Here is a 13,831-nt window from a genome sequence, read left to right on the forward strand (position 1 = left end):
GGACCATCTGGAGCCCCCTCACCACAGAGGACACCATCAAAATCATGAGATCGATCCACTCCGGAGAACCCTCGGACCCATGGCGGCATCACATTTTCAACAAAGCGGGTGACACCATCGCCCCCGAGCTCTGCAGCACCATCAACTGCTCCATCGAAATCGCCACCTTCCCGGATGATTGGAAGCACGCAGAATTAAAACCCCTACTGAAAAAAACAACGGCTGACCCCAATGATCCGAAGAACTTCCGCCCAATCTCTCTGCTCCCCTTTGTGGCCAAAGTCACTGAGAAGTCTATCAACGCGCAACTCGTTGACTACATCAAAGCCAACCACACCCAGGATCCCTCCCAATCTGGTTTCAGGAGCAACCACAGCACCGAGACCGCCCTCCTCACCGCCATAGATGACATCCTCACCCTACTCGACCGAGGAGAGACCGCCGCCCTCATTCTCCTAGACCTCTCAGCAGCATTTGACACTGTGTCCCACCTCACCCTCCACAACAGGAATACGCGACAAAGCCCTGGAATGGATCACCTCCTTCGTCACCTGCAGAACCCAGAAAGTTAGACTCAGAACCCTTCACCTCCAAGCCCACAGAAATCAGCTGCGGTGTACCCCAAGGCTCTTCGCTGAGCCTCACCCTATTCAACATCTACATGGCCCCTCTCGCCGCCATCGCCCGACGACACAACCTCAGCATCGTCTCCCATGCCGACGACACCCAGCTAATCATCTCACTCACCAGTGACCGCACCACCGCCAAGATAAACGTCCACAAAGGACTGACAGCAGTCGCCACCTGGATGAGCTACAACTGCCTAAAGCTGAATGCAGACAAGACCGAAGTCCTCCTCCTCAGTCCCACCACATCCGCTTGGAATAACTCCTGGTGGCCCACAGCCCTCAGACACCCTCCAACCCCCACCGACCATGCACAAAATCTAGGCGTCATCCTGGACTCATCGCTCTCCATGGACCGGCAAATCAACGCCGTCTCTTCTGCATGCTTCCACACACTTCACCTGCTGCGAAAGATCTTCAAATGGATCACAACCGAGACCAGGAAGACTGTCACTCACGCCCTCGTCAGCAGCCGACTGGACTATGGTAACGAACTCTACGCCGGCACTACCATCAAGCTTCAAAAGAGACTACAGCGCATCCAGAACACCTCGGCCAGACTAATCCTTGACATTCCTCGTCAATGCCACATCACCAATCACCTGCGAGACCTGCACTGGCTCCCCATCAACAAAAGAATAACCTTCAAGCTTCTCACCCACGCATTCAAGGCCCTCCACAACATCGGTCATGAATACTTGAACCACAGCGTTACCTTCTACACTCCTGCCAGACAACTTTGATCGGCCGACCTAGCCCTCGCAGTCATCCCCCGCATCAGGAAAACCACAGCAGGAGGCAGATCCTTCTCTCACCTGGCAGCCAAGACTTGGAACACCCTCCCGCTGCACCTCAGACAAGCTACCGCCCTAACTAAGTTCAGAAAGAACCTCAAGACCTGGCTCTTCGACTGAACTGCAACCCTCAGTGCCTTGAGACCCTTACGGGTTAATAGCCGCGCTTTACAAGAACAGAATACTCACTGTCAAGTCCGAGCTAGTTACTTTCAGTTTGAGAAGCAGGGTTACAATAATGTTATAGTTGATAATCAAGTGATAGCTGAAATATCTTTGGTAGCGAAGTAACGGTTTAGAGTAGATGGGTTTAAACACATTGATTTGCAAGGTATATATATTATTAGATTTTTCAAGGTAATATTTGAAAGGTTTGACAAGGCAGTTTGTTATACAAAGTACTTGCGGTAAGACCAGAGAGCGTGCAGCCAAATGTGATGATGTGATGGAGCACAGATAGCGTCTGTGAGAGACTGAACAGCATGCAGGTGAAATGACTTGAGCTGGAGGTGCACAGACAGCGTGCAGGTGAAATGACTTGAGCTGGAGGTGCACAGACAGCGTGCAGGTGAAATGACTTGAGCTGGAGGTGCACAGACAGCGTGCAGGTGAAATTACTTAAGCTGGAGGTGCACAGGCAGCGTGCAGGTGAAATGACTTGAGCTGGAGGTGCACAGACAGCGTGCAGGTGAAATGACGAGCTGGAGGTGCACAGGCAGCGTGCAGGTGAAATGACTTGAGCTGGAGGTGCACAGACAGCGTGCAGGTGAAATGACTTGAGCTGGAGGTGCACAGACAGCGTGCAGGTGAAATGACTTGAGCTGGAGGTGCAAAGGCAGCGTGCAGGTGAAATGACTTGAGCTGGAGGTGCACAGGCAGCGTGCAGGTGAAATGACTTGAGCTGGAGGTGCACAGACAGCGTGCAGGTGAAATGACGAGCTGGAGGTGCACAGGCAGCGTGCAGGTGAAATGACTTGAGCTGGAGGTGCACAGACAGCGTGCAGGTGAAATGACTTGAGCTGGAGGTGCAGATAGCATCTGTGAGAGACTGAACAGCGTGCAGGGGAATGACTTGAGCTGGAGGTGCACAGACAGCGTCTGTGAAAAGAGGAGAAGAATTCCGGACTGCTGGTAACTATAAGTAATAGAAAGTTGGTTGTACACAGACAGCGTCTGTGTACAGATGAAGTAACTTCCAGGGATTCAATGGTAACAAAGTTCTATAGGCAGAAACAACTCTCAGAGATAGAGAGCACTGCTAGGCACAAGGTATACTCAATAACCAAGCAATTTGGATTAGCAGGAAGTGGGAATTTAAAAGGAGAGAGGAGAATGGGAGGTATTTAGGATTTAAAGGTACAGGTATGTTACATTCACACACATCAGTAAAGATGATTTGCATTCGACTTGGGGAGATATTTATACATAAACCTGATGTTGGTGTGATCTGTACAGTATGCACTGAAGGGAAAGTTGCTTTCTCTACCGGTAAGACCTGGGATGACGGATGGAAACTTGATTACATGAAGCGTCATCTAGCAACCAAGATACATTTGTCTGCTGTGCAAGCTCTTAGGGAAAAGAATTCTGCTAGCAAATCTCTGTTTGGATTGCGTGGCATGTTAACTAAAACTTAAAAAACTGAAGAACACCAGTAAATGACATTCTTCAGTTTTTTAAGTCTATATATTTTTGCCAGCGAGCCAGTAAATTCAGCTGCACTGCCGTCGGGATCTACAGCACATTGCAGCAGCCTATTCATATTATGCGTTTACTAGAGGAGAGCCTTTGGAGTATCTAACCAGCTGATATGCAACTCCTGAAGCAAGGCAGTGGAACTACAGGAACGGAGTTCCTTGAGACCCCTCATCCAATGAACCAGCCATAAACAGGAAGCACGTGTCACTGGTTTAGTGACGTCACTAGCACCACGAGGCACACAGAATACGCTCAACCGCGTTTGGTGGACAGATTTGAAAAAATAATTCAAGACATTCTGTGTTTTATTTTGGTGTAGTTGTGGTGGCTGATAATTTACTAATAACATGATAACTGGTTAAAATTTACTCTAAGGTTAAATATCAGCTATTCTTCTCTACTCGCACAGTGCTGCACACAGTACCGAGTACACAGTATCAAGTACGCACACAGAAAAAAATAATTGCACACAAATAAAAACAATTAGAGGGAACATTGGTCAGGAGTATTCGATTTCTTTGTTTCCTCTTTCTCAGATGATCCCTTATATTTTTGGTGAGATATAAGTTATAGATTCTGATGCTGAAATTACCTTGTTTTTTGTTTTTTTTAAGGTGCCCAAATTATTACTTTGACAATTTGGATTGGAATAGGTGTTGCTATGATAGTTATGGGTAAGTCTCAATGTAGGATACGTAGACGACTATTTCATATCATTCCTATTTTGTAAATATCTATTTAAAGGTTTACAATAATTTGTGACCCGATTAACCATTTCAATGCCAGGGGATCAGACATTTTTTACACTTCCGGGGAATTTCTTTCTATATTTTGGTTTAGCTATAATTAGTGTGAGCTACTGTAATAGAACATATAGAAAACTATTTCTGTCTTATTGTTTTGTTTTTTTTTTGTTTTTTTTTGCAGAGGTTCAATTCTATTGTTTGTATTTTGTGCCATTATTTTGTTTACAGAAGATTTAAGAAATGTAGTACAAAAAGTACAAATTATATTGTGTGTGCTGGGCAGTCAAACTAAACATTAAACTGTCATGATTCAGATAGAGCAAGTGATTTTAAACAACTTTTCATTTTAGTTCTATTATCTAGTTTGCTTTGTGCTCTTGGTATCCTTTGTTTAAAAACATACCTAGTTAGGCTCAGAAGAAGCTATACACTACTGGGAGCTAGCGGTTGATTAGTAGCTGCACATAAATACATCTTTGGCTCACCTACTATGCTTAGGTAGCTCCCAGCAGTACGTTGTTACCCTTTTAACAAAGGATACAAAGAGAATAAAGCAAATTTGATAATATAAGTAAACCATAAAGTCGTTTAAGATTGTATTCTCTATCTAAATCATGAAAAACAAATGTGGGGTTAATGTCCCTTTAAAGGGACACTAAACTTGTTTCTCTATTATGTACCATGAAGTGCAATTAATAAAAATTATTTCAACTAAAGGGAAGATAAACCCAAATTGTTTCTTTCATGATTCAGATAGAGCAGCAACTTTCTAATTTATTTTTTATTTATCTTATTTTCAATTTTCTTTCTTCTCTTGGTATCTTTATTTAAAAAAGCAGGAATGTAAAGTAAGAAGCCGGACAATTTTAGGTTCAGCACCCTGGATAGCACTTGCTTATTGGTGACTACATTCAGCCAACCAATAAGCAAGCGTAACCCAGGTTCTGAACCAAAATTGGTCCGGCTCCTAAGGTTTACATTCCTGCTTTTTAAATAAAGATAGCAAGTGAACGAAAAAAAAATTGATAATAGGAGTAAATTAGTAAGTTGCTTAAAATTGCTGCTTTATCTTAATCATTAAAGAAAAAAAAAAATGGATTTAGTGTCCCTTTAAGCTTGTAGACAAATGTCAATATAACGCCCTTTTTTAAACATTTAGTGCTAGATTATGAGTGGAGAGCTAATAGTTACGCACTAAGGTACACACAAGGGGTTTATTGCGCTGTTTGTGCACATCGGGTTTTTTCTTCGTATTACAAGTTGAAAGTTAACGCTATCTCTTCAATGTGTTGTGTTAGCGCAACCTCAGAACTGTGACACATCAACAATACATTCCAAGGTACAGTTACACCCATAATAACACTGTCTGATAAAAATTATTAACAAGAATATTGCCCAAAATAGTTATAAGGACTCAAAGATATGAAATCTCAGGTGTTAGAAGAAGAAAAAAGGCTGCAAAGGGTTTTAATATAGAGATACATACACATGTCTAATGATGTATATTTATATATGTTTATATGTGTGTATATATATATATATATATGTGTATTTACTGAGATATATACACATATCAACACAGCATTTATTTATATGTTTATATATGTATTTACAGACATATATACACATATATACACATATATACACATATAAACACATATAAGCACATATATACACATATAATCACATATATACACATATATACACATATATACACATATATACACATATATACACATATAAACACATATATACACATATATACACATATAAACACATATATACACATATATACACATATATACACATATAAACACATATATACACGTATAAACACATATATACACATATATACACATAAATATACATATATACACATATATACACATATAAACACATATATACACATATAAACACATAAATACATATGTACACATATAAGCACATAAATATATATGTACACATATAAACACATAAATACATATGTACACATATAAACACATAAATATATATGTACACATATAAACACATAAATATATATGTACACATATAAATACATAAATATATATGTACACATATAAACACATAAATACATATGTACACATATAAACACATAAATATATATGTACACATATAAACACATAAAAACATATGTACACATATAAACACATAAATACATATGTACACAAATAAACACATATATACACATATAAACACATAAATACATATGTACACATATAAACACATAAATATATATGTACACATATAAACACATAAATACATATGTACACATATAAACACATAAATATATATGTACACATATAAACACATAAATACATATGTACACATATAAACACATAAATATATATGTACACATATAAACACATAAATATATATGTACACATATAAACACATAAATATATATGTACACATATAAACACATAAATACATATGTACACATATAAACACATAAATATATATGTACACATATAAACACATAAATATATATGTACACATATAAACACATAAATACATATGTACACATATAAACACATAAATATATATGTACACATATAAACACATAAATATATATGTACACATATAAATACATAAATATATATGTACACATATAAACACATAAATACATATGTACACATATAAACACATAAATATATATGTACACATATAAACACATAAAAACATATGTACACATATAAACACATAAATACATATGTACACAAATAAACACATATATACACATATAAACACATAAATACATATGTACACATATAAACACATAAATACATATGTACACATATAAACACATAAATATATATGTACACATATAAACACATAAATACATATGTACACATATAAACACATAAATATATATGTACACATATAAACACATAAATATATATGTACACATATAAACACATAAATACATATGTACACATATAAACACATAAATATATATGTACACATATAAACACATAAATATATATGTACACATATAAACACATAAATACATATGTACACATATAAACACATAAATATATATGTACACATATAAACACATAAATACATATGTACACATATAAACACATAAATTCATATGTACACATATAAACACATAAATACATATGTACACAAATAAACACATATCTATAAGTGCATTGGAGCCCTTTGCAGTTAAGTAGATGAAAACATGTAAAATCCTATGTATGCAATATTCAAGTGTTATACTTTGTATTTACTGTAAATATTTTTGTGACAGACCCTTCTGTCAGGACTGAAGGAGTTAACTGTGTTCAGCTTTAAGAAGCTAAATTCTAACGACAAGGACTAGCCTCAGCTATTGTGTACTGTCATTAAAGTTAGTGATAAACATTCCATTGTTTAATCACATCCAGAGAGCAGACGCCTAGTGATAAGAAAAGCCAAGTGTGTGTCTTGTGTTTAAGTTGTTATCAGCTTGAGCAAGGTATTCTATTGTATCATGTCAAAGGGCGTGTTCCCTCCATCTAATGTACAACATTCTTTCCACCCCCCATCTGGGGTCTAACCTGCATAAATACTGGGCATATGGCCCTTAATAAAGTTCACTTTGTTTTACCTTGAATGTGGAGCCTGGTCTCATGTTTGAGGGGAAATACTGGCTGGGTTGTGAGTTGCTGATCCCATATTCAGGACATTGTTCATCTGGTGTTAACCCTTGGTACACTGTTGGTACCGTAACAATTTTACATTCCAATGTCCTGCACATAGCAGAATATGTTCTATGTATTTATAAATAGATGTCCCTATATTCATCTATACCTATATATAATCATCTATATGGGGTGTTTTATTTTTCACTTTTTTGCTCCATTGACTTCTAAGGGGGAATAAGTTATTGTGTGCACGATATTCTAAGTTTGGCTTTTTACTCGTGTCGGGATAGCGAGCGAGTGAAAACATTTTACTTTCAACTTATAATATGAACGCAACTCAACATGCGCATAAATCTTACTTCTAGTGCAGTTAACGCTTGAGCTGGAGCATTAAATAGCGCTCCACTTGTAATCTGGCCCTGAATAACTCTGGATAAATATAACAAATTTGACTGTTGCAGTAATGTTTCAGATATTTGTGTTAAGACTGAGCATTTTGTCTTGACATTTCAATAGGAGATACTAATTATAGGCCTTTAGAGTCATAAGAAATAATATTCCATAATACTATATCTCTCTCCCTCTCTCTTTACTCCTCACACTCTCTTGCCTTGTCGTTTATTCCACGTTCTCTCTCTCCCTCTCTCACCACCTCACTCTCTATCTCTACCTCTCCCTCTTTTTTCCCTCTCTATTTCTCCGCTCTCCAACCACCTAAATCTCCTCCTCTCTTTCTACCCCAAATCTCTCTCCCACGCTCTCTTTACTTCCCTTCTACTCTCTCTTTCTCACTCTCTTTCTCCCCCCACACTCCCCCCTCTAACCCTTACTCTCTTGCACCCTTCTTCCTGTCCCTCTCACTGCCTCACTCTTCCCCTCTCTCTCTATCCCTTCCTCTCTCCCCCCCTCTCTCTCTCTCACCACATCACTCCCCCTCTCTCTCTAACCCTTCCTTACTCATCACCTCTCTCTATACCCCTCCTCTCTCTACCATTCCTCTCTCACCACCTTACTTTCTCTATACCTCAAAATGCCATTCTCTACCTCTCTCTCTCTCTCTCTCTCTCTCTCCCCCTCTCTATTTCTCCGCTCTAAAACCACCTAAATCTCCTCCTCTCTTTCTACCCCAAATCTCTCTCCCACACTCTCTTTACTTCCCTTCTACTCTCTCTTTCTCACTCTCTTTCTCCCCCCACACTCCCCCCTCTAACCCTTTCTCTCTTGCACCCTTCTTTCTGTCCCTCTCACTGCCTCACTCTTCCCCTCTCTCTATCCCTTCCTCTCTCCCCCCTCTCTCTCTCTCCCCCTCTCTCTCTAACCCTTCCTTACTCATCACCTCTCTCTATACCCCTTCCTCTCTCTACCATTCCTCTCTCACCACCTTACTTTCTCTATACCTCAATATGCCATTCTCTACCTCTCTCTCTCTCTCTCTCCCCCTCTCTATTTCTCTGCTCTCCAACCACCTAAATCTCCTCCTCTCTTTCTACCCCAAATCTCTCTCCCACACTCTCTTTACTTCGCTTCTACTCTCTCTTTCTCACTCTCTTTCTCCCCCCACACTCCCCCCTCTAACCCTTTCTCTCTTGCACCCTTCTTCCTGTCCCTCTCACTGCCTCACTCTTCCCATCTCTCTATCCCTTCCTCTCTCCCCCCTCTCTCTCTCTCCCCCTCTCTCTCTAACCCTTCCTTACTCATCACCTCTCTCTATACCCCTTCCTCTCTCTACCATTCCTCTCTCACCACCTTACTTTCTCTATACCTCAATATGCCATTCTCTACCTCTCTCTCTCTCTCTCTCTCTCCCCCTCTCTATTTCTCTGCTCTCCAACCACCTAAATCTCCTCCTCTCTTTCTACCCCAAATCTCTCTCCCACACTCTCTTTACTTCCCTTCTACTCTCTCTCCACATTCTTTCTCACTCTCCTTCTTCCCCCTCTCTCTACCCCTTTTTCTCTTGCCCCCTCTCTTCCTGTCCCTCTCACCGCCTCACTCTTCCCCTCTCTCTCTAACTCTCTAACCTCTATAACCCTTCCTTCCTTGTCACCCCTCTTTCACTACCCCTTCCTCTCTCACCCCCTTCCTCTCTTTCTCACTCCTCCTCTCGTTTGATACCCCTTCCTCTCTCTACCCCTTCATCTCTCACCACCTCACTGTCTCTCCACCTCAATATGCCATTCTCTACCACTCTCTCTCTACCCCTCTCTATTTCTCTGCTCTCCAACCACCTAAATCTCCTCCTCTCTTTCTACCCCAAATCTCTCTCCCACACTCTCTTTACTTCCCTTCTACTCTCTCTCCACTTTCTTTCTCACTCTCCTTTTTCCCCACACTTCCCCCTCTTTCTACCCTTTTTCTTTTGCCCCCTCTCTTCCTGTCCCTCTCACCGCCTCACTCTTCTCCTCTCTCTCTAACTCTCTAACCTCTCTAACCCTTCCTTCCTCGTCACCCCTCTTTCACTACCCCTTCCTCTCTCACCCCCTTCCTCTCTTTCTCACTCCTCTCGTTTGATACCCCTTCCTCTCACGTCCCCTCTCTGTCTCTCCACCTCACTCTGCCATTCTCTGCCACTCTCTCTATATATATTTTCCCACTCTCTGATCACCTTACTCATCCCTCTCTCTCTTCCTCATATCTCCCTCTCTCCCACTTATTCTCTATCCCTCTCTCTCATTCACAGGAGCCCTATATAAAAATGACTGTCCGATCCAACCCTACATACCTATATTTCTTCTGGTCTCTGGTGCCACACATCTCGTGACTTTCTTCATAATGTTCCTCAGACTTGTGTGCCAAACAATCATTATGATCTTTGAAAGTTTTGTAGGAATATTCAGTTTCGTCTGGTTTATTGTCGGTAAGTGTTCTACATGTTAATGTATTAATGCAATGCTGTGATTGGATGTTCACGCACATGAATTGATATTATTGGTTAAATTAAGAAAAAATAGATATATAAAACTTCCTAGGAAATCCCTGTTGATTCTTATAATTTTTAATGATTTTAAATATATTTTCCTTTTATTTCTTTATATAATTCTTTATATATATATATATATATATATATATAAATAAATTCTTCCTGTGTATTGGAAAGGCTTAATATGGAAGCCAAAAATCATGCGTTCTGTTATACGATATTCCAGTTCTCTGATTATCATTCAGTAACAAACTTAGCATTTTGTGAAAGTTCTGCAAACCATACTCAGTTTATTCTGGTTATTCTTTTTTAACGGCAAATGTTTATTTTTTTTGTTTATAGGTAGCGTGTGGGTTTTTAGGGTGTACAATGACTATGTCGGCCAATGTAATCCTGACCTATACTTATTTGCCTTTGGAATACTCCTATTCGAATACGTGGTTATTGGACTGGCGATGGTTGGTAGCTGTTGCTGCGCTATAACAAGAAATGTAGTTTATGAAACGTAAGTTTTTAGCAAATTACATTATTGTGTATCTTTATTTAGATTTTCTTCTTTCTCTTTAGAGTCTTTATTCTTTTGTGTGTTTCTTGGTGTTGCCACTGAATTAAAACAACGTATTTATAATTCTATTTATTTTTAATGTAATCAAGCTGTTGTATCATCCGCTGATTTCACTGTTTTTGTCTCTCCTCTGTTTTTCCTGTCTGCTGAGTTCCTCCCTTCGCTCAGTTCTCATTTGGGCCCAGATTCTAATAAGGTCTCCGGGCTGATGAGATTCTATAAGAATGGTGCCAGTCCTTCTATTTCCCTGGTGGAATTCTATAAAGCAACTTTTTACCCTGAAAACAGGATGTCTTGCTAAGGGGCGTATACTGCATTTTCGTATGGGAAGGCAATGAATAGATTACAAAAGTGCACAATTAAATTTGTTATTTCAAAATCATGCAAAATGAACAACTGAACCATTCACACAAAAATACACAAGAAAAAATTGTATTGTTAAGGTGCATGAAAATTCGTAACGAAATTGTTCACAAAAAATCGTATTTTATCAAAAACGTAAAATGTGTTTGTAAATTACACAGGAGTAAATCATATTAAATATGCACAGTGTAAATCATAATTTAAGTAGACTGGTGTGCAAAAAAAACAAAACAAGAAATTCGGACTTAAAAGTACAAAATACAAAATGTAATTGTTGTTTATTTGTAATATAGGCTGAACATGGGCGTTCCATGGGCATTTATGACATTTTCTCTCAAATTCTATAAACATGTTTGCATTTCAGTTCAGTACAAGGTGCACTAAGATTTATGCGCAAGCAATATCAAGTTTATTGCTGCTGTTTGAGAGTGTTGGAAGGTGCGCTCGTATTATAAGTTGAAAGTAAATGCGAACACATGAGCCCAATCGTGATTTAGGCTAAAATGATTACCACAACCTCAGAGGCTCCGAGCTCTGGTTAAAGGGACAAACCCAATTTTTTTTCTTTCATGATTCAGATGAGCAGCAATTTTAAGCAACTTTCTAATTTACTGCTATTATCAATTTTTCTTCCTTCTCTTGCTATCTTTATTTAAAAAGCAGGAATGTGATGCATAGGAGCCGGCCCATTTTTGGTTGAGAACCTGGGTTATGCTTGCTTATTGGTGGGTAAATGTAAGCCTCCAATAAGCATGTGCTATCCATGGTGCTGAATCTAAAATGGACTGGCTGCTAAGATTTACATTCCTGCTTTATAATAGGAGTAAATTAGTAAGTTGCTTAAAATTGCTGCGCTATCTAAATCATGAAAGAAAAAAATTGGGTTCAGTGTCCATTTTGCAAAACAAAAAAAGTGTCACAAAATATCAAAAATACATTACAAAGTACACTTAAACTCATGCCAACAGAAACAAATCTGCAGTGCTGACAACAGACACTAATTAGTGTATCAAACATAAAGCATGAATTAAATAAACATAAAAAATATCTAAAATCACCGGTAGTATTACTGTTAGATATCCTCTCCTATGTCCCACACTTTCCTAATTGCTATAAACTCTGTGGTTTTAATGAAGGGTCGCCCATCAGTCACTAAGGGTTCCTTATTCCCAAGAATTCCCAAAGCTGTAGTATCAAAAGAAAAGAAGAAAGCGCATCTCCGATTCAAGAAGCTTTAATAACGTTCAGAATAAAAAATGCATAAAATATGCACGTACAGGATACAAACATGAATAGGCATGTAAAAACACTCTATCGGCCCCTCTCAATAGCAGTCTTCACACGCTATCCCCTGCGTCAGATGTTGTACGTGCTGAAATGAAGCCGCAATATAGCTGGTAGTAAGGAGCAGAGCCGCCTACGGAAGCCGGGAGTGGACACAAATCACTCTACGCATTTCGCTTCTCAAAAGAATAGTGTCACTGTATTAGTGATTTACTTGTCCTATATTTAAACAGATGTCCAATAACCTATTAGACCAGCATAAATCATTTGCCTCAGGTCTCCGGCTATAGTTGACATTAGTTTTTCTAAAGGAACTTTCACAAAATAAAATAATGCATTATATCAATATACATTTCATTAAAAAGCTAACTTCTTAAATCCCCACAAGAATCCTCAGTTACTCACATAATAACACTATCTAATAAAAAATCTGAAAAAAAATTGCACAAAAATGTTTTATAAGGGCTCACAGATATGAGGTCTCAGGTGTTCAAAAAAAAAGTCTGCAAAGGGCTTTAACCCTTTAAGGACACAGCTTTCAGTTTGCTCAATTGTTTTATGACGGAAATATTCCGTCATATGTCCTTAAGAGGTTAACCTAGAGATACAAACATATACATATCTAAAGATGGATTTTTATGTGTGTATATATAGATATATATATTTTTATGTGTTTATGTATTTACAGACATATATACATATATAAACAAATAAATACATATGTACACACATATACACAGTGGCCTCTAGTTATGAAGCCGTCTACTTCCTGCATTCGCCGCCCCAATACGCTCGCCTGAACTTGCCTACCATCGCTGCCGCGGACCTGAATACGTTCGCCAAAGTTATCAAGAAAGCTGTCAAGAAACCGCACACCAAGTACGGCTTCTTCGCAGCTTTCTTGCTACCCTGTCACTAAGCACCCACACTAAACTACACTGTTTTACCCCCTAAACCGCTGCTCCTGGAGCCCCCCGCACCTAAATAAAGTTATTACCCCCTAAACCGCCGCTCCTGGACCCCGCCGCAACTATAATAAATGTATTAACCCCTAAACCGCCGCTCCCGGACCCCGCCGCCACCTACATTATACCTATTAACCCCTATCCTGCCCCCCACTACACCGCCGCCACCTATATTCAAGTTATTAACCCCTATCCTGCGGATCCCGGACCCCGCCGC

At 39.2% G+C, this 13,831-nt stretch overlaps 1 protein-coding gene across 1 annotated transcript in view; it reads left to right on the top strand.

Moving 5' to 3' along the window:
* LOC128665774 (transmembrane protein 272) overlaps window positions 1-13,831 on the top strand; it is a 129,835-nt gene that overhangs the window by 36,034 nt on the left and 79,970 nt on the right. The window contains exons 3-5 of the mRNA XM_053719967.1: window positions 3,733-3,792; window positions 10,198-10,374; window positions 10,780-10,942. Of these exons, the coding sequence (XP_053575942.1) occupies window positions 3,733-3,792; window positions 10,198-10,374; window positions 10,780-10,942 (400 nt within the window). The remainder of the gene's footprint in view (window positions 1-3,732; window positions 3,793-10,197; window positions 10,375-10,779; window positions 10,943-13,831) is intronic.

Source organism: Bombina bombina, chromosome 7 (genome assembly GCF_027579735.1).
Source record: "Bombina bombina isolate aBomBom1 chromosome 7, aBomBom1.pri, whole genome shotgun sequence".
Taxonomy (NCBI): Eukaryota; Metazoa; Chordata; class Amphibia; order Anura; family Bombinatoridae; genus Bombina; species Bombina bombina.